Source organism: Octodon degus, unplaced genomic scaffold (genome assembly GCF_000260255.1).
Source record: "Octodon degus isolate 3935 unplaced genomic scaffold, OctDeg1.0 scaffold00048, whole genome shotgun sequence".
NCBI lineage: Eukaryota > Metazoa > Chordata > Mammalia > Rodentia > Octodontidae > Octodon > Octodon degus.
Genome location: NW_004524624.1, coordinates 5,969,382 through 5,990,478, shown reverse-complemented (window position 1 = coordinate 5,990,478; position 21,097 = coordinate 5,969,382). Strand labels below are relative to the sequence as shown.

General features: G+C 51.1%; 2 protein-coding genes across 5 annotated transcripts in view; one reads left to right on the top strand and one right to left on the bottom strand.

Moving 5' to 3' along the window:
* The window catches only part of Cdhr2 (cadherin related family member 2), a 37,073-nt gene extending 31,616 nt beyond the window's left edge, over positions 1-5,457 (top strand). For 3 of the 4 annotated variants that reach the window (XM_023716593.1, XM_023716591.1, XM_023716594.1), the window contains 11 exons: positions 1,204-1,355; positions 1,506-1,614; positions 1,706-1,794; positions 2,243-2,311; positions 2,411-2,488; positions 2,589-2,649; positions 2,732-2,856; positions 3,462-3,575; positions 3,655-3,729; positions 3,902-3,959; positions 5,218-5,457. In XM_023716593.1, coding sequence (XP_023572361.1) covers positions 1,204-1,355; positions 1,506-1,614; positions 1,706-1,794; positions 2,243-2,311; positions 2,411-2,488; positions 2,589-2,649; positions 2,732-2,856; positions 3,462-3,575; positions 3,655-3,729; positions 3,902-3,959; positions 5,218-5,364 — 1,077 coding nt within the window. In that variant the 3' untranslated portion in view covers positions 5,365-5,457. The remainder of the gene's footprint in view (positions 1-1,203; positions 1,356-1,505; positions 1,615-1,705; positions 1,795-2,242; positions 2,312-2,410; positions 2,489-2,588; positions 2,650-2,731; positions 2,857-3,461; positions 3,576-3,654; positions 3,730-3,901; positions 3,960-5,217) is intronic. The other variant, XM_023716592.1, reaches the window with a different exon arrangement.
* A 1,068-nt stretch (positions 5,458-6,525) lies between these two features.
* On the bottom strand, positions 6,526-20,124 carry Gprin1 (G protein regulated inducer of neurite outgrowth 1). The gene is made up of 2 exons (XM_004632294.2): positions 20,045-20,124; positions 6,526-9,568 (listed from the first exon to the last, which is right to left on the bottom strand). The coding sequence occupies exon 2, from the start codon at positions 9,523-9,525 to the stop codon at positions 6,526-6,528; it is 3,000 nt and encodes a 999-aa protein (XP_004632351.1). The 5' UTR covers positions 9,526-9,568; positions 20,045-20,124.
* Between the last annotated feature and the right edge of the window lie 973 nt (positions 20,125-21,097).

Here is a 21,097-nt window from a genome sequence, read left to right as displayed (position 1 = left end):
AGGCGTAGATAGGAGATAGCCAGGCTAAGAGCCCATAAGACAAAGTGTTTTTCTTCTTTTCTCTTTCTGTTCTCTCTCTCTCTCTCTCTCTCTCTCTCTCTCTCTTTCTCTCTCTCTCTCTGTCCCCCAACAGAGTCTTGCTGTGTAGTTCAGGCTGGCTTTGAGTTTACTGTGGAGCCCAGGCTGGCCTCAAACTCACAGTGATCCTGCTGTGTCAGCCTCCCTAATGCTAGGATTAGGCACATGGTGGCACCACCATGCCAAGCAAGACAAGATGTTCTTGTGGGGCCTGTTTTCTCTCATACAATGGGGAGAGAAATTTTCACTCTTTGAGACCTTTCAAGCCTTAAAAAGTCAGTTGCCTAATCTTGGATCAGTTGTACTCCAGTGTCATGATTGTGGCCATGGTTCTGAACACTTTTTATTAACTGGAGACTTGAACAGCACCTGCTCATCTTTTTTTTTTGGTACTGAGGTTTGAACTCAGGACCTTGTGCTTGCTGGGCAGGCACTGAAGCTGCTGAGCTATATCCCTGGCCCAGCACTTTTTTTTTTTCTTTTTTCAGAACCAGGGATTGAACTCAGGCCCTTGAGCTTGCCAGGCAAGCACTTATTCTATTGAACCATCTCCCTGGCCCCCATCTGTTAATTTTAAACAATGATGTCGGTGGACTCGGGACTGTGTGTTGCTGTATTTTTCCCTGAAAGCCACTAGAACAAATAAGAACATTTTGCCCCTCCTTCATTCAGCTCATAGCCTACTAGGGGATTTCATACTCACATTAGTAAGCCCTGAAATGAGGGATCTAAAAGCAAAGTGCACAGTACATGCTTAGCAAATCTGAGTGTTCCTGTGCTTGTGAATACATGTGTGTGCTTGTGTGTGTGTGTGTGTGTGTGTGTGTGTGTGTGACTGGGGAAGATAACAAGGAAGGACTGCACATGGGAAGGACTTCGGATGATGATCGCTAAACTGGGGTTCAGGGCCAGAGGCTTGTCCAAGCTTAGATCTGCAGAGCAAGCTCACTGTGTTACAAATGCATTGGTGCTGTGGTAACACTGGAGAAAGCTGAGGAGGTTCTATGGACCAGCCTCCTGGGGTGTGGCCATAGCTTCTCCCTGTTGGGGATGGGAGGTGCTGTCTGGCCTGGCCTGGCATGGCCTGACTTGACCAACCCCCCTGTCATCCACTCCTGTTCCCAGGCCAGAGATGCTGACTCAGGGAACAATGGGGCCATCCAGTTCTCCATCCTCCAAGTGAACTTCATCTCTAAGGATGGTACCACGAAGCCTATCCAGGGCTTCTTCCAGATCTCCACATCCTCAGAGGCTGGCGTGTTTATTGGCAACATTGTGTAACTGTGGGCAGTCCCTGGTTGGGGAGGGATAGGGCTGGCACCCAAAGAGGGTGCGAGGCAACTCACCCATCCTGGGAGGAGTAAAAGCTGATTTCCAAGGACCCAGTCTTGCATTCCAAGATTAGTATGTGTTCCCACCCTCCATAGGTTAGTGACCAACCTCGATCCCACTCTCCAAGGCACTTACCAGGTGACAGTCATGGCCCAGGACAGACCTTCAGTGGGTCCTGCGCTGGAAGCCACAGTCCCTCTAAATGTGAGTACCAGTCCCCACCCTGGCCCCAGTGGGTGACCTCTGCTGCCTCCCAGATCTCCAGGGCCTCATCACCCCACACTCTTCTCCCTAGCTCTTCACGGTGAACCAGAATTATCGTGTGAGGCTGCAGTTCTCCACGTTGAAGGAGGAGGTGGGCACCAACGTGGAGCAGATTAAGGCGTAGGTCTCGGGAGGGAACAAAGGGTTGTGGGGAGGACAGGAGGGAGGTCTCTGATAAGAACTGGATGGAATATGTCTCAACCCTGATCCACCATTGACCTTGTACTTTTTTTTTTTGACCTTGTACTTTTTGACCCTATACCTACCATATTAGTCTGCATGTCCCTCAAAGCCTGGGTCCAGCCCAGGCAGAATAAGGCCTAAACACAGTGGTCACAGACAGTTCATAAGGCTGTGTACTGCACAAGCACACTGCTTGCTAAGCTGCAAACCCAGCCCAGAGGAAGGGGTTTCCTTTTCTAATCTGCACAAAGGTGCTGCCTGCTTAGACACAGAGTTGCTCAGTTCCTTTCTCATTCACCAACTCCTGATTCCACTGGCAGAGCCCAGGCCCCAGACCTGGGGGAAGGCTGCATCCTAAGCATCTGTGACACCTGTTTCTTTGTAGGGCCCTGACTCAGGCAACCAAGACTTCAGTCTACATTGTGAACATTCAGGACATAGACTCCTTGGCCAGGTACATGCCCCCTGCTACAGCAGATGGTGGTGGACAGACACCACAGCAGGGAGACTGACAGGTGGCTCTGAGCTGCTGACCTCCCATTCCCTGTTCCAGGGCCCAAGCCCACTCCTACATTGATGCCTACTTTGTCTTCTCCAATGGGACAGCCCTGACCCTGAATGAGCTGAGTCTGTGAGTGCAGCTGTCCTCGCGGCTGGGGGGCTGGGTGGAGGGTGGGCAGGAGGCCGGAGGATGCAGCAAGCCTAGGTTCTGAGTGAGATTCTGTGGCCAGGATGATCCGGCAAGACCAGGGAGCACTCACACAGCTGCTGCAGATGGGGCTGGTGGTGCTGGTGAGTGGAAGATGTGGCTATGGGGCTGGGGGGAGGGAGGTGGACCCCACAGCCAGCCGCCCTTATGCTCTTTTTTCCCCAGGGCTCCCAGGGGGATCAGGAGTCTGACCAGCCTAAACTGCTCACCAGTGCTGTCATAGGATTGACAGTGGCTTTGGTGCTGGTCCTTGTGGTCATGATTGTGGCCCTTGTGTGTGTTCAGAAAAGGTACTGCTCCCATCACCCTGGGTCTCCAGCTTTCCTCCTCCTGAGATATACAGACGTGGGGGTAGAAAAGGTTTGGGTTTAGGCATGAGGTATATGTGTGTCCCATTACCAGTCACCTGTTAGGAGATCTTCGATGAGTCTTCTCCCTTCCCCAAGCCTGTTTCCTCATCTGCAGAGTGGGCACCACACTAGATTCCTCCAAGTATTCAAGGCGGTCATGTGCATCTCACACCCAGCATAATGCCTGCCACAGGCTGCTGCTTTCCCTTTTAGCATGCACTGAGGGAGCAGTTGCACCTAGGTCTGCTTTTTATTTATTTTCTTCCGGTACCAGGGATTGAACTCAGGACTCTGCCCTTGCCAGGCAGGCACTTATTCTACTGAGCTATCTCCTGGCTCTTGCACCCAGGTCTGAGTCCAGGCTTTGCCACTGGCTGCCTGCATGGCCTTTGGCAAATTGCTTCTCTTTCTTGACTGTTCCTTCTGTAAAGCGGAGCTTACACGCTCACCTGTCAGGATGTCTGGGAAGCCACCCTGTCAAGGCCTCCACCAGGCAATCAGTGGGTGTTCAATGAAAGTGAGATTCTCCTCTTGGTTCCCCTCAGCAACAACCGGAAGCTTCGGGCTATGAAGGCTAGCAAGGAGGCTCAGAAGACCGCGGCGGGGGTGGTGCCTTCGGCCCCTGCCATGCCTGGGACCAATATGTACAACACTGAGCGGTGAGCAGGGGTCAAAGTGGCCAAGAGACAGGGTGAGGGGACTGTGGGCTGTGGCCTCTTGACCAAGCCTTCTCTCCAGGGCCAACCCCATGCTGAACCTCCCCATTGAGGGCTTGGAGTACCTTGCTTCCTCCAGCGAATTGGACCACGTCAGGTGAGGTGCCTGCCCCTCCCATTAATGACAGTGATGATGGCTGTGGTGACAGTGGTAGCAAGTCACGGAAGCAGGGGCAGTGGTGATGGTACAGTAGGCATGGAGGCAGCAGGGCTCCCAGTTGGGAAGACTGGGCCCCCCAACAACCCTGGCTGCATCACTGCCCCAACAGCCTCAACTCCCTGGACGACAATTCTGTGGACCTGGACAGGAACAGTCAGGAAACCAAGGTAAGACGGGGGATGAACTTCTGGCTTTACTTCCTTCTCTGAAGTGGGATAAAGGACAAAGCAAGGAGGGACCTGCTGCTGATGGGGGCAGCCTCACTTTGTGCACAGGCCTCAGGAAGCCCCATGCCTTGGGAGTATAGTCCAATCCCTGTATCTCCCCTCATTCATCATGTGACCTAGTAGGTGACTTCTTGCACCCTGCTCAGTTTTCTCATCTGTAAATGGGAATCAGAGCATTAACCTTGCAGGGCAGTGGTGAAGACTAAAGAGCAGGGGTAAAGGCGTCTGGCACAAAGCAAGTGCTCAAAAACCTTGCTCTGTCCCTTTTTGGCCTTTATATAAAAGCTGGTGGAGCAGGAGGAGAGATCTGGAGATGAATACACATAGTCTAGCAAAGCAGAGAAGGTAGCTCAATAAACACTACCAGGTATGTCTCTGTTCCCTGCTTGGACCAGTGGCAAAGGCTGTGTGGAACATAGGCAGAATATTTAGCCCCTCTGGGGCTCTTCAGATGTTCCACTGTTTACCAGGGACCGGAACACCAAAGACTGGAAAAAGCCCTTGAAGTACCTTGGGGAAGGTGGTGGTGTCCAGGGACCTGCCCCGTGGGTATCTGCAGCAGAGTAACGTGGCCTGGGAGCCTTGCCCTTCCCTAGGAAGGTGTATGACTGCTGTACATGTGTGGCAAGTCACCTGGAGACAGGGAAGAGCAAAGCACGAGAAATGTGGGAGTGTGTACCATGATGAACTGATGGGGCACTGGAGTAACCTGTCCCAGGAGATGCCAGATTCAACCAGGGGCAGCCCTGTGGTCAGGCCTTAGATCTGCAAGATGAGTGGTCACAACCTGCTCTGCCTCTTCCTGGCCAACCCAGTTCTTGGAGCATGCTTCTGCATCCCCTCCCTCCCTCAACATGGTGGCTACCGGTGCAGCCAGACTGAGATAGACTGGCTCCTTGGCACAAGACGCAGGGCTGGGTGGGACTCAAGACTGGACAGAGCACCAGGATGTGGCTCTGTCTGTGGGATGGGTAGACAAAGGCCAGAGATGACCCCAGGCTTACCCCTTCACCTGAGTCTATCAGCACTACCCCTGGCTGTGGCCCACCTCTGGGATACAGCTGCAGAAGACTGAGGTCCCAGGAGGAACAAGAGGGGATCCCAGCTGCGGAGCCATCTGGTCATGGGCTTGAAGGTCCCCCTGCACCCTAGGGCCTGGGACAATTACTCCATCTTCAGCCTTCCCTCCTCCCCTCAGAAGGAGTCTCTGAACAGTGTGCCAGCACCACATCCCGAGCCTGAGCCCCTGAAGGCCGTGCTGTCAGGAAGAAAGGCAGACCCAAGGGGACAGCAGCGGGAGGGCTTGTCCTTCATCAACACTAGTCTGGACACCACAGACCTGTGATGGAGGCCCCACTTTCCAGCATCCCGGAAAACACACCCACTCTTCTCTACACCCACTCCTCTCTTGATGTGATAATATATGGTATTGCTTTGCCTCCTGCTGTCAGTCAATCACCCGCACACAAGGATTGGGGAAAGATTTTATTACCAATGTATACTGTGACAGTTGTAGCCAAAAATTCAAGGCTGGAGGAGTGGGGACAAGGGCACTGGGTGGTCACAAGGGACTTGTGGGGGCTCACTGCATGGAGGGGGGGACAAGGGGCTGTAGAGGGTGGTGTTTAAAGGACAACTGTGGTTGTAGAATGAGTGCTCTATCCTGTCTCCAATTGCCAAGACTAGCTGTCACCCAAGCTTCGGTGGCCAGAGGTCATCTGTGAGCTTCAGTGTAACCTCTATTCCTGTTTTAGATTCTCTGTCCTTCCTGTGCTGTCCCTCTCAACTGAGGCCCCAGTTGGCCTTTGCCCCCTCTGGGAATTGTGAAACAGTGAGGGGTGTGTGTGTGTGTGTGTGTGTGTGTGTGTGTGCGTGTAAGGTGGTGGGAAGGGAGGAGTTAGAGAGGACATAGGGCCAGGGTTGAGGGTGGGAGAGGGGATAGGGGAAGGACCACCAACAGCATGCAAGAGACGCCCGCCCACGGGGCTGTAGCACTGTGTGGAGATGCACTCATGCTCACAATCCAGGAACTCAGGGGCCACCAGGGCCTCACGTTCCAAGCTTAGCATACTCGGGGCCTCACACACCAGTCCTTGCACTCATGGAGGGTCACTTACAGATTTGCATGCAGTCTTTCCCAGCTCTTGGGATTGGGGCTCCCTGGAGACTTCTGTCCCAGGCTGACCATCTCAGGAACCTGCCTCAGCTCTACAGGGTGGGGGTAGGAAGTAGGGGTGCCCAGCAGGTCCCCGCCTTGCCCAGTGTGACCAGGACAGAGTAGCTTAGGGCTGAGAGGGCACAAGGGGGTGGCAGGGTCGGGTTTATGAGCTCATGGTCACCAAGGGGTTGGGTAGAGGGTACTCATTTGTGTGGGAAAGGTGAAGCCCCTCGAGGCTGCCACGGCCCTGGAGTCCTGTCCCACACCGAGGACACCCCTTCTAGGGGCCTGAGATCCAGAAGGGAGCCTAAGACGGTTGGTGACCTGGGTGTACAAAACGGGGGCAGCTCATTCGGCTGTGGGTCCTGCCCGCGAGCAGCACCGCGGCCGGCGCACACTCTGCAGCAGCGCACGGAAGAGGCCGGGTGGGCGTTTGGCAGCGCCATCTGGGGGTGCAGTGCGCACAGAGCCCGCACGACCGGGGCCTGCGCGAGGGGCGGGCAGAGGCGCAGGTGCCCCTTGGCGGCCATGCTCCTCAATCTGTCGCTCCAAATGCTTCTGGATGGCCATCCCCAACACTTCCACTTCCATGGAGGCGCCGTACACCTCCCACGTCATGCCCTTCTCGTCCCAGCTCACGTCGCGCACTGGCTCAGCCGCCTCTTGGGGCGCCAAGGCGGCGGCCAGCGCTGAGCCTGGCCGCACCCGCACTTCGGGGAAAGCAGGGGGCGCGGTGGGTGGTGCAGCGGACTGTGGTGTCATGGGCCCGGTGGCCACCGAGCGCGTCTCGGCAGCGCCCATCGACACCTGGAGGCCTGCGTCCCGGCGCGAGGGTGGCTTGGGCATGGGGCTGGGTGCACGAGATGCTGCTTGGAAACTGAAGGCCGGGCCTCCTGCACCATCCTGCGGAGACATGGGGCTCACGGCCACCGACACGCAAGCCTGTGAACCCGCCTGTGTTCCCGCGTCTTCGCGCGGCGGCGGAGGGGCGCTCGCGTCCCACGATGGCGCCTTGGTGAAGTTGTCACGAGTCCGTGGGCCCTGTGGAGGAGCTGCAGCCTCCACTCTAGGGCTTCTGTCGGCCACAGCTGCCCCCAGCTCTTTCTGGCCCAGCATGGAGGCCTCTGTGTTGGGCATGGGCTGTGGCTCCACACGGCTGCTTCCACCAGCCCCGGGAAACTGGGCTGAAGTGTAGGGTTTGCCGTCTGGTTGCCTGGAAGAGGAAGGCATGGCCTTTTCTGGGGACGGAAGGACCACCTTTCCCGAGGACGGAGACTCTGCTTTTCTCGGAGATGCAGAATCAGCCTTTCTCTGGGATGCAGACTCCACCTGTGCAGCCCCAAGGAGCTCTGCTCTTCCTGATGTCGCATTATTCACCTCAGAGGCCTGTGGCTGCTCCTTCTGCAGAGACCATACCTCTGCTTTTTCCAATGAGGAGGCACCCTCATGCCCAGAGATTTTTGTTTCTGCTTTGCCCTCAGCCTTCTGCTCCACTCTCCCCAAGGCCCTGGTTTCCATCTTTGTGGGATTCACAAAATTCTCCTCTAGAAAGAGAGGATCCACCTTTTCCTCTGGGACAGCTTCTACCTTTCCTGAGTTCATGGGATCCATCTTTTCCAGGGCTGCTTTTCCGGGAGCTGTGGGGACCACCTTTCCTAAAGACACAGCGTCCGTGTCTCCAGTGGAGACAGTGGCTACCTTTTCCCCAGCCACGGGATCTACTGCGCTGGAGACTGGAGGATCTGCCTTTCCTAAGGCTGTAGGACCTTCTTTCTCCAAGGACTGTGGATCTCCTTTCCTCTCAGCTTTTACTGCTGGTGTGGGACCCCAGGACCCCAGGGACCTAGGATCCTCTGGTCCTGAGGACACAGGGTCTATCTTTCCTAAAGACTCAGGGCACTGTTCTCTGGAAGGTGATGGTTTTATGCTTTCCATGATTGAGGGATCCACCCTTCTGGAGGACACCAGGTCCTCTCTTGCTGAGCATATAGTTTCTGTCTTCCCCAAGGACATACGTTGTTCCTGTCCAGGAGACAAGGGCTCTTGCTTTCCTGAGGACATGGGATCTGCCTTTCCCAAGGAGAGTGGACCCATCTTGCTTGAATACACAGGATCTACACTTTTCACAGATGTGGGATCCATCTTTCCTGAAAACACAGGATCCATCCGTCCAGCAGACACAGTTTTTGTCATTCCCATAGTCACTGGACCTCCCTCTCCTGAGGAGCCAAGGTCTATTTTTCCCAGGAACTGAGGGTCCTCTTTTATAGAGGACACAATTTCTGTATTGCCCATGTGTGCAAGGTCGGTTGTCCCCACATGTGTAGGATCCACCTTTCCCAACGACCTAGGAGCCACTGTTCCAGAGGACATAGGCTCTGTCTTGCCAGATGACCCTAGAGCTGGCTTTCCCAAGAGTGCAGGATCTGTCTTTTCTGTGGACACAGAATCTATGCTCTCCAAAGAAACAGGATTCACCTTCTCTGAAGGCCCAGAATGTCTCTTTTCCAAAGACAAAAGATCTACTTTTCCAGAAGGTATATTGCTCACCTTTTCTGAGGACACAGGGTGCTCCTTTCTAGAACACTCGGGCTCCTCCTTTCTGGGGGATGTGTGATCCATGTTGCCTGAAGATACAGGGTCTATCTTTCTCAAAGACCCAGGATCCTCCTTCTTTGGTGACATAGTTTCTACTTTGCTGGAGCAGATTGGATCTACTTTTCCTAGATCCCCAGGATCCCCCTCCCTTGGAGTCATGAGATCTATCCTTCTAGGAGCCATAGGAGCCCCTTTTCCGGAGATCACAGGCTCTGTCTTTCCTGTCAGCATGGGCTCTGTTTTCTTTGAGGACCCAGAATCTTCCTTGCCTGCAGAAGTGGAATCGGCTTGCTGTGAGGACTTGGAATACATCTCTGAGAACATGGGATTTCTGTCTTCTGAGGACATGGGATCAATTTTCACTGAGGATACAGGCTCTAGTTTCCTAGACAAGGTGGTTTCTGGTATCCCTGAGGTTGAGATTCCATGTACCCCTAGTGTCTCCTTGCTAGCTGCCTCTTGAGGGGAGACACAGATGGAAGAGGGGCAGGCCGAGCTCCCAGAAGGCCCCTCAGAGCAAGAGGCCCCTTCCCCAGCCCCACTGGGGTTGCTGTGTCTAGAGTCCATGCCTGGGCTTCGGTCAGGTGTTTGACTGAGGAGTGCAGGGCTGGCCTTTTGTTGGGAGGGGCAGTCATCCCTCATGGCCGGGCGAGCACCCAGGTTCCCATCCTGTGGGCAGTACAAGGGTTCTGAGAGGCTGGAGTCCTTCTGAAGCAGCAGGAGCCAGGCTGGGTCTTCAGCACTGCTCATTTGTCCTTATGGCCATACTTGAGTCCAAGGCTGCTGTCTAGTGCTGAAACACAATAAACGCAGACTCAGACTTGGGAGATTCGGTGGAGAGCAGCCTGCATAAAGGCCTTTTCCTGCTCATCCTTGCCTAGCAACCCAGCCTCCTCACTGGGTTCTCTGCCTCTGTCTAGTCCCCTCCTGTCCACAGAGCTTGGTCTAAGAACATGAATACAACCATATCACTCCCCTGCTTCACTGTGCCCCATAGCCCTCTAGATAGGAGGGTATGCAAAGCACTTCACGACTGCCCACAGCCTGACCTTTCACATTTATCTACTGTCTCCCCATCTTTGGCAGCCTACCCCATGCAATATGCTACCCTGAAGTTACTCATATGCCTCTAGGCCAAGGCTGCAAGCTCTGATGCTATAGGGGCCAGATCAGTCATTTCAGTGAGGGAGGCAGGTTGGGTATAAAGCATGAGGGAATCCTGTGCACTCTGGCAAATTGCAGCTCGTATGCCCTGTCTCTTTGGGGCTGGGCTCCATGAGCCAAGTGCTGCTCTGGAGAAATGAAACCTAATAGTCCTAGCTCTTCTAGTACCTTAAGTGCAAAATCTAGACTCTAATATAAAATATGCTAATTAATTCAAGATTTAAATAAAAAACCCAAAACACTATGTGGGCCAAGGAAAATATGTCTGTAGGCCACCAGTTTATGTCTGGGTAGGCCCTGGGGAGCTGTGAATGGTTTATAGCCAAGAAAAGGACATAGTCAGATAATTGTATTTGCAAAGATTCCTGTAGGATATGTGGAGGCTGGGCAGGAGGATTGGGCTGGCCAAGACCTAGGAGGAGGCATATGAACAGTTCAATCTTCCATTCAAGCAATCCCTCATTCATTCATATAGTCCCCTCCCTGCAGCAGGCCCTGAGCAGTTGCAATAGTCTAGGTGAGGATGGTGCAGAAAAGGCCCTGAAGATGAAAGGCAGAGGAAGAGAGCCAAGAATTCCAGAGAAAATCAATAAGAATCAATGGCTGTAGTTGATGATGGTGAGGGTGGCCTTCAGGATATTGGCTATGGTGGGGGTTGCTAGTAGATGGTGCTGGGTGGGAGTGTGGGACTTGGCCCATTCCAGATGAGCTCAGTTTGTGGTGAATCTACAAGTGACTCCATTCTATTGCACACTCAGCAGCCCACAGTGAGCAGGTGAGTAGAGTTCCCAATTCCCCCCAAACCTGCTCCAAAGTCATCTTCCTAGTGCTCAGGCAACAATCCTAGGGTCACTCTTGACTTTTTCTCATATCCCATGTCCTGTCCATCAGCAAAACACAATGGATCTACCTTTGATTCTGGCCACTGTCCTGGGCTAACCCCCACTTCATATTTTCTGGGTTACCCTTGCTTTCCCCATCCAGGTTATTCTCAAACAGCTACCAAAGGGGTCTTAGTAAAACCCAAGGTAGATCATGTCCTGTCCAGAACCACACAGTCTTCCTACCTTGCACAGAATACAAGTGAATTCACAGCAACTCAAGACCCTGCATGCCATTCACCTTTTATAGCCTTTTCTCTGACTGCCTTCTTTTCCATTGTGCTGTTTCAGCTCCCTACTTGTGGCTGCCACACTGATCTTAGATATGCCCTGCCTTGGGGACTTCATACTCTATGTTTCTTTTGCCTAGAATGCTGGGAGATATGCTGGATAGGAGCTGTGGAGTGCAGTATCTAGGTAGTCCTTTCTTTTTTTTTTTTTTTTAAATTTTATTTATTTATTTGTGTGTGTGTGTGTGTGTGTGTGTGTGTGTGTGTGTGTACAGCTCAGCCTGCCTGGGGGCGGGGCTGGCTGGCATGTGGTTCTGGGGGATTGAACCGCGGTCCCTGTGCTTTGCTAAGCTTGTTCTAAGTAGGTGCTTTAGACCACTGAGCCATCTCACCAGCCCCCTAGGTAGTCCTTTCCCTGAGTCCTTTGCTGTCCTTTTGCATATAAAACAGCCTCCTCCTCAATCCTGGGTAGTATTCTCTGTCTGTTTGTGCCACTGAATTTTTCTCTATATTAACCGTTACCATCTGACATTACATATATATTTCACTGTTTCTCTTATTATAATTCCAGCTCTAGGAGGGTGAAGACATGGTTGTGCAAACTGATATGCTCCCCAGAGTCAAGAATAATGACACACACACACACAGAAAAAAGAATAATGACACAGTAAATAGGCTCTGAATAAATATTCATTACACCAATGACTGAATAATCTTTCTAAGATGTGGGTCCAACCATACTTCTCTTGGTTCAAAACTCTGTTCATTCTTATTAGAAAATTAAGTTAGTTGTAATGTTTTTTGAAGAACACTTATGATTTTATGTCAATGTTTATAATGCCCATAGCATTACAGCCAGCAAGCTCACTTCTAGGCATAGTCCTGGCAGTAGAGTCATAATGCATCCAGCACAAATGTGGGGCTGGTAATGTGCAGAAAACCAGGGAGCAGGGCTTGGAACATGTGGGCCAATTATCCAGAACAGCACCTAGCTGCTAAAATGTGTGGATTAGTAAGGGAAGATGTTCCACATAAACAGAATGAAAAAAGACATGAAGGGTTCGGCATAGCTTCTAGGGTCCCAGGCAAGCAGCCAAGCAGAAGATCAGACACATATTGATGGGTTTATTTACAAGGAGAAAATTTCCACATGGAATCACACAAAACTTTTAGTGGTGATTGTGTCATTTCAGTAAGTCTGGGGATTTGAGAGTGGAAGAGACTTTTTTTTTTTAAATTTTATTTATTTATTTGTGTGTGTGTGTGTGTGTGTGTGTGTGTGTGTGTGTGTGGCCAGCTCAGCCCACCAGGGGGCGGGGTTGGCTGGCATGTGGTGCTGGGGGATTGAACCGCGGTCCCTGTGCTTTGCTTAGCTTGTTCTAAGTAGGTGCTTTAGACCACTGAGCCATCTCACCAGCCCAGAGACTTTCTTTTTGCACCTCACTTTGTGATGTTTGAATTTGGGTTATACGTGCACAAAGCAGAGTCATGCCTTGCTTAATGATTGAGATGTGCCCCAAAGGATGTCTTCTTGATGTTATTGTAGGAATAGAATGGACTTAGAAACAAACACAGGTTGGTCCGGATCAATAACTCAGGGTAGGTGTGATGGCACATGCCTGTAATCCTAGTACTTGGGAAGCTGAGGCAGGAGGATTGCTGCAAATTTGAAGTCATCCTGGGCTACAAAGTGAGCTCAACTGCATAGGGAAATAGTCTCTAAAACACACACACACACACACACACACACACACACACACACACACACACGTAGGCTTTTGATACAATCAAGAGATGTGTTAAACAAAAGATGGATGAGCCTGCTGCTTGGGTAACACAGCAGACTGTCTTGTAGTAAATTTGATTTGTTTATTTTTTGTGGTGCTTGGGATTGGACCCTGAGCATGTGCACTGAGCTACATCCCCATCCCTTTTTTGGTTTCACTGCTGGGGATTAAACCTACAACCTAGCACATGCTCAGGGACTAAGCCATATTCCAGCCTGACCCCCATTCCTTTTTAATTTTAAAAAATTTTATGACAGGGGGTCAGCCAGATAGCTCAGCAGACTAAAGTGCATACTAGGGGACCAGGATTTGATCCTCATGCAGTGCCAGCCTTGCCCCCTGGCACACTGAGCTGGTGATTGAGACTGGGCATGGTGGTGCCTGCCTGTAATCTCAGCACTTAGGAGCCTGAAAACAAGAGGCCGACCTGTGCAGTGAGACCCTGTAGACCCTGTACTAAATACATTAAAAAAAAAAATTGAGACAGGGACTTGCTAAGTCAATAAATTGTCTAGGCTGACCTTGAACTTGCAGTCCTCCTGCCCTAGCCTCCCAGGCTGATGCACTCACAGGCATGTGCCACCATGCCTAACTTTATTATTATTATTATTATTATTATTATATTATTATTATTATTACTATTTTTTTTTTGAAGTAATGGGGAGTGAACTCAGGACCCTGCACTTGTCAGGCAGGCACTTATTTATGGGCCAGGCTATCTCCCCGGCCCATAAATTTATTATTTTTAACTTTATTTTTTAATAGGTAAGAATATGCTTCAAAATAATAATAAAAAGTACAGTACACTAAATACATAAACCAGTAACACTGTTACAATATTATCATAATCCATTATTATATACTGTGCAAATTGTGATACACTCTTTTTTTGTCTATTTGAGACAGGGTTTTGTTACACAATTTAGGTTGGCCTTGAACTCATTTTGTTGCCCAGGCTGGCTTTGAACTCACAGTGATCCTCTTGCCTCAGTCTGCAGGATTACAAGGGTGTGTCACCATATCCTGCCCTGTGATATACTTTTCTCTCTTTTTTTTCTTCTTTTTTGCAGTACTGGGATCAAACTCAGGACCTTGTGCTTGCCAAGAAGTAGCTTACCCTGCTGAGCTATATCTCCATCCCTACCCTGTGATACACTTTTATGCAACTGGCAACACAGTACATTTATTTATACAAGCATCACCACAAACATGTAATGTGTTGTACTAAGATATGACACAGGTTTTGTTATATTCATATGGGACCCGGTCTTTCAGTGACCAAAATGTTATGTGCTTCATACTGTATTTAAAAAAAAAAAATCACAGGAAAAAATGGAAACTTTTAATGAGTCTCTATCACCTTTAATCCATCTCTTTAATGTAATTCTAAAACCCTATCTCTGTTTACCTGCTGGGATTTATCTTTCATACTTACTATTCCTACCCTCAAAGAATGCACACATGCACACACACACACACCCACACACACACACACACACACCCACCATGGAGACACCTCTTTGGCCTTGTCTATAAACTTGATGGCCATCTCAGTTTCTGCTGGGGTCTTTGCCCCTCTCCTCACCTGGCTACTGCTTGTTAAACCTTCAGGTCTCAGTGTAAACGCCTCCTCCTCCTCTAGTGAGTCTTCTTTGCCTACCAGCTACCTCTGTGTTCCCACAGTCTCTTGTTCTTTGCCTAATGAGAAGCATGACATGCTGCATGACCCATTTACACTTCTGGGTCCCTGGCTACCCTTGAGTTCCTGTATGGGGGCTCCACTGTTACTGTTTACTGCTGGGTCCTCTGGCTTTGAGCTTGAGACCTGGGGGGTGGGACAGGAATCATCACTAAGATGGAGACACAGGGGAGACAGTTTTGAGAGGATGGGTGGGGTATTGGGGTTTTTTTTGGAGATCGACTGCAGTGTCTGTGGGCTTTATTGGGGGCATGCAGGAATCAGCAGAGAGACAGGTCTGAAGCACAGGACAGATTTTGGCTGGAATTCTTTGGATCTGATTTTCATCAGCATAAAAAAGAGGAGTTGGAAGGTCATCAGTCTGCAGGAGTCAGAAAGGCATCAGATTTTAGTGCTACAGATGATCTTTTGCTTTGTGATAGCAACTTGAGAAGGGTTGAATTTTTTTTCTCCCATGAGACAAACAATAGAGCAAGGGAGGTGACTGAAGACTCCTAACATCCTCAGAATGAAGGAGACAAGAGGGAGTGGTGGGCACTGTAGGAAGCCAGAGAACATTCATCCCTTCAAAAGGGGTAACTACACACATTTCCTGCCAGTGGTGGCCAAATAGGAATTCACCAATTCACTCAACATTTATTAAGCACATATACAGTGTTCTAGGCACTGTTTTTGGTGTCAGGGATATAATAGCAGGGAATATATGGTCTCTGACCTCGATATGCAGAAAGATAGGAAAGAGTGTAAAAACAGGAGCAAATGAATGATAGAATTTCAAATACTGGGTGATGTGTTTGAAGCAGTTGGCAGCTGGTTTGGAGATGTGGCCAAGAGAAAGACCACTCTGAGGAGGTTAGCATCTGAACCCACCATGAAAAGGCCAGGGTGGCTGGAACAGAAGTGGAAGTGGGAGACAGAGGCAGGGAGGAAGACAGGCGTGCAGGCCTAGGGGAAGGGGAGCTCCTCCTAAGGGAGCCTGGGAAGTCCCTGGAATGTTTTGGGCAGGGGAATCAATAGCTTATTCTTGGATAGGTATTCTGATTAATTGAGCAAAGTTTAAATCTCGATTAAAAAAATATTTTAAATATGAATGTGTGTGTGTGTGTGTGTGTGTGTGTGTCTGTCTGTCTGTCTGTCTGTGGTATTAGAATAAGGATTTTTTTTTTTTTTTTGCTCCGAATGCCCTCAGGGCTGGTTTGGCTGGCTGGAGTGTTGTGGGGATGGAACTACAGCAACCTGAGGCTGACAGCTTTGTGGAAGCAGCCACTTAAAGAACTGAGCTAGGGCCAGGCCCCCTGTGGTATTAGAGATTGAACCCAGGACCTTTACAACAAGCTACATAATCATCCTCCCTGCTTTTTAAAAATGTATTTTGAGACAGAGTCACACTAAGTTGCTTGGCTGTCCATTGTGAGTTTGAACCTGCAATCTTCGTGTTCCAACCTCCCAGAGTGCTGGGATAAGAGTTGGCCCATTTTTAAAATAACATGCAGGCCAACCAAAACACTCCTGTAGGCCAACTTTGACCTGAGACCACTGGCTTGTGACCTCTGATCTATGGAAGAGCCTTTACAAGACAGAGTGACTGGGCAGATGGGCAAGAGAAGGGGCCCATTTCTGGTGAGGGATAAGATTTACTTGCCATGCTTGCCTTGGTTTCCTTCTCTGGAAAGCAGGAATCTGACAGCATAGGGAGTTTAAGCCACAGCTGAGAGGAGTTGGGAAAGGTTGTAGGAGAGGTGCTCCTGGTGCTCACTACCTCTCATTCGAGCTCTGGTGATCCAGCTCTGAGGTCCCCACACACCAGCCCAACCAACAAGCTCTTCCCTTCAGAGAGAGGCTCAAACATAAAGTCCAGACAATTTACCACTTATCAGCTCTGTGGCCTCAAGCAAGGCCCTGCCCTTCACTGGCAACCCTGAAGAGCCTCCCCCATGCTTCCCCAGGGCTGCTGTGAGAATTAAAGGGGTGCACACGGCTCTGCTCACTGTAGGGCTGGGCTGTGTACATGGAAGGCCTGTGTTTATCTCCTCAGCCTGTCAGAGCCCAGCTGTGCTCCCAGGAGGGGGCAGAGGGAGAGGGCCTGCACAGACACTCAAACTAGCACAATCTGGCCTTCCGAGTGCCTGTTTGACCCAGAGTGCTAAAATAATTTTTTTTAAGTCAATTTAAAGTAAAGGCATGCACTAATCAATACATAAAATTTAAAAGATTTGTGAGAGAATCAGGTTCTGCACAAATCTGGGAAACTAAAATTTGGCAATGTGAGTATGCTTTCTGCATAGCAACAGTCAGCTGGAGCCTCCAAGGGGCTCCTCAGGTGAGCGTGGCCTCTCCAGTCAGCCAGTCTTCACTCCTTTCTATGGGTGGTCCTGAGGCTGACTGTTGCCATCAGTCATTGCATTTGCAGCCAGGTGTGGTAGCATATGCTAGTGACGCCATCATTCAGGGCGTAGAGGCAGGAGACCTGCTGTGAGTTCAAAGATAGCCCATACTATATAGCAAGTTCAAAGCCAGCCTAAACTACAAAGTGGGAGCCTTCTCAAAGAACATCAAATCACTGCATTTGCATAATCCAGCCCCTCATGTATGTTACTCTTCTGGTCTACTGCCACCTAAGGTTTTTTTTTTTTTTTTTTTTTTTTTTGAGACAGTCTTGTTATGCAGTTTGGGCTGCCTTTGCGCTCACTTTCATAACCCTCATGCTGCTCTCAAGCCCTAAGTGATCCTCTTGTCTCAACCTCTTGAGTGTTGGAATTATAGGCGTGCGTCACTAGGCCCTGTTGCCACCTAAGTTTTGATCCTTGACCTAGATGCCAAGAAAGGCAGGAAGTGTCCTTGCAAAGACACTGTATGTGTTATATTCTGTTTTCCAGAGGAGAAAACTGAGGTTCTGAGAGGCAGGCATGGCCCAGTTGGACATGTTTCCCCTTTGCAAACCTCCCTGGAAGAGGCTGGTTTCCAAGTTCCCAGCTAGAAGTTCTTAGCTACTAAGAGGGGATCAGGTGCAGAGTAGGGTGAGAGAGGCTGATGCAGGAGGTAGAAAGATGTGGGGTTAAGTCCCAGTTTAGTTACTCACTTGGCTTGTGACTTCCTTCCTTCCTGTCTGTCTGTCTGTCTTTTTTTGTGGTATTGGGGACTGAATTGGTTTGTGACTTTCAGTGATTTTTTTCCTACCTCCCTAGACCAATCTGTGAAATAAGAGCTATCTGCCTGAGAACAGTACCAGAGATGCTGTTCCTAAACAGTTCTACCGGGTCCTTTCTGGCTCTAAATGAAACCTCAGCACCCTCATCCATCTCCTCTCTTCCCATCTTCCTTCCAGAACCTGATTACATCACTTTTTGTCTGTGTGCTCAGCTCTGGGCCCACCACCCTCAGGTTCATTTTGTCATCTGAACTCCACAATAATGGCATGATGGAGGTGTTATCATCCCATTCTGCAGATAAGGACACTGACATAAGAAGAAGAAAAGAATTGACTAAGGACATGCAGCTGAGGAGAGGAAGGGTTGTAGTTCGAAGTTGTGTCTGAACCCAAAGTTTTATTTCTTCCCAGTGATGTCAGCCAAGATCTTAGACACTAACATTTGGCTCTTATAACCTCTTTCTGTTCCTTGAAGTAAGGCCAATGCTCCCCTGAATCTCATGGACTTCAGAGGCATCAGTGCCAGGGAATATGCAGGAGAGGAAGCAACTGTCCCTACATACACATACACCTACCTGCAGGAACATACACATCCTATGAACAGATGAGCCTGCATAAAGTTAGGTGCACATGACCTAACTGAAGATTGAAATAACCCAAAGCATATGCAGTAATTCACTTGGTGTACAAGGAAGTGAACAGACTACTTGTGGAAGTCTGCCCTACCTTAGGCCAGTATGGGGCCAGGATCTGGTTTCTGAGTTTTCTGCTTAAGAAAGCTTGATATATGTCACTTCTATGTGCAGAATGGCCCACATATGTGTTTTCAACTCGTGGGAGTCACTTACACTCTGTGAGTGTGTGCATGTGTGACCACATGGCTTTGTAGTCAGGCTCATGGGACAGGTGGCCCGGGTGTGTGTGTGTGTAGGCATGTGGGTCCCACTTGCATGCAGAGCAGCCCCTGTAAATGCACAGAGACCTGGCTAACCTGTTCATTTCTCTCTAGGATTTCTTCCCAGTCTGGAGCCATCCCTACTCTCTCAATCCAGGGCCAGAGCTGCCAAGCACCTGCAAGCATCTCTTCCCATGGTAACACGATAAAGGCTTGTGAGATTTTGGCAGGCATGTGTGTCTGTGAGTGTGTGTGAAAATCTCAGTCTGCTGCCTCTTGTCCGCTCCTCTCCAAGGACCTTCAAAGGAGAAAAGTCTTCTGTGTGGGGCTGTAAGAGAACTGGTGTAGCAAAGGGTGACAGACCTTCCACAGAAGCAACCCCTAGACCAGTGATGGGGAACCTTTTAGCAATTTCAATGATACAAACAGCTTGCTGTGGCAAGCATGCCATAGGTTTGCCACCACTGCTCTAGACCACTGCCCATCTGTTCATCTGTCCTTCCATCCAGAGGACAAGAATGGAGTGAAAACTCGAGCTAGTGTGGGTGGCAGTGAGCGACAAACTGAGAGACTGTGTGTGTGCTAGAGAATGTGTTCACAAGTGTGATAGCCTACTCCAGGGTTTAGGGGCACATAAGGGACACCATAAGCAGTGTGAACAGGTACAAATAGATCAGAGTAGGCTGCAAGAGTGGCTTCAAGAGTATTTAATCAGGAGCCATTGTCAGTATGCTGTGATCCATAATGGCTGGTGTGAGTGTGTGGCTGTGCCTGGGTGTGTATGTGAGTTTCCCACCTGGAGTACTGGCTGGGTACACAGGTGGCCACACTGCTGACTCTGATGGAATGACCCAGGGCCATACCGTGTGTGTGTGCGTGTGTGTGTGTGTGTGTATGTGTTATGTGTGAGTGTGTGTAAGACCTGTTGGCCTAGCCCGGGGACGAAGCGCTGTGTATGAATGTGGTGAGTGTGTAACCTTGTCCCAGAGTGTGTGCCACACTGGGTGTGCAACAGCGAGTGTGCTCAGTGGTGCGAATAGAGCCACTCAAGCACCGAGCTCCTTCAAGGAAGGAGATGAATCAACGAGGGTGGACCCCCTCCCCCCCGGTGGCGGGAAGCGCCCCCTCCGCACCGCCTTGCGAAACAAAGCATCCAACCACTGCGAGGCTGGACGTGGGCCCCCAGTCCTACAAGCAGGGCGGCTTGGCCCGCAAGGCCCCTGGGGGGTTCAGCCCAGCTGCGGGACCCGCCCCCGCCCCGCCCCGCCCAGCTCCAGTGAGGAGCCTGGAAACGGACGCTCACAGCCTCCAGCCGAGGGCCACGCACACCTGGACACCTGCCGCGCTGCGCGAGTGGCTCAGGGGGCTTTCGGACCCTGGACAGCGGCTGCGGGGCGGGCTCCAGCGCACAGAGGGGGCCGAAGCTGTGGCTGGCTAGGGGCCGCAGGTGAGGGCGGGGGCTTACCTGGCGGTGCAGCTGCTCTGCTTGTCGTCGTCGCTGCCCTCTGGTTCTCGTTGTCGCCACCCAAGCGGCCTCGGCTGGTAGGGCCGGGCTGGCCGGCAGACCCGAGGACTCGGAGCCTCTGTCCCCCGAGCCTGCTCCGCGCTCCCGCCCCGCGCCCCGCCCCGGGCATGCGCGCTGGCAGCCTCGGAACTGGGAGGGGGCGGTGCCGGCAGGACCCGGGAGCCGAGGGAGGGAGGGGCGCCCCTCAGCTGCCGCCCCTCACCCTGCCTGTGCCTGCGGCCACTGGGCTCCTGGATCCCCTGCCCTTCTCAAACTGGTTCCCATTTCACAGAGCGGGAGACTGAGGGGCGAGAGGCTGCCCGTTTGCTGTGCGCCTGCCAGGCACGCTGTGTCTGATCTCAGCCCGGAGAGCCCCGCAAACACTGTCTCGTTTCCCCGAGGAGGGGGTTTCTGCTCAGTTAGATGTGACCATTTGTCCGAGAACGTGCGGCGCCTGCAAGAGACCTCAGGTCGTTGGGATCTCCAAGCTCCCTCAGCGAGGAAATTTCCCGCCTCCCCCTCGGCTGCACTTCCGGCCTTCTCTGCCCCCCCCGCCCCGCCCCCGGCCCTTTGTCTCGCCGCTGCCCACGCTCCGGAGAGTGGCGGGGACGCAAGCGGTGGTGCTGTGGGAGAGGCACCCTCCATTCTGCCTCTGCCCGCCTCCACAAGCAGGGTGCCTGCCTATCCTCCAGTCTGTGCAAGCCTTCTCCCAGTAGATTCCCTCGAGCAAGTCATGTCGCCTCTTTGAGCCTCAGTTTCCTTATCTGTAAAATAAGACTAACACGAATCACCTGAACATCTGAAGTAGGTGTTCAGGGGCTTCCTGTTGAATCTGAATTGTGGAAGATATGAGAACTCGCTGCCCTCTCCGTCCAGATTTTATAGTGGAGAAGTGTTCCCTTTTTTGTTAGATTTCCCAGAGAAAATAACTGTAATTGTCCTGAAGGTGATAAAATCCATTCGCACTTGCACTACCTACTAAAAACGGTAACAACTAATGTTAATAAAATTTTT

What these genes read in the sequence shown, in the direction of transcription:
- Gprin1 (XM_004632294.2), bottom strand. Translation starts at nt 9,525, where the DNA reads ATGAGCAGTGCTGAAGACCCAGCCTGGCTCCTGCTGCTTCAGAAGGAC.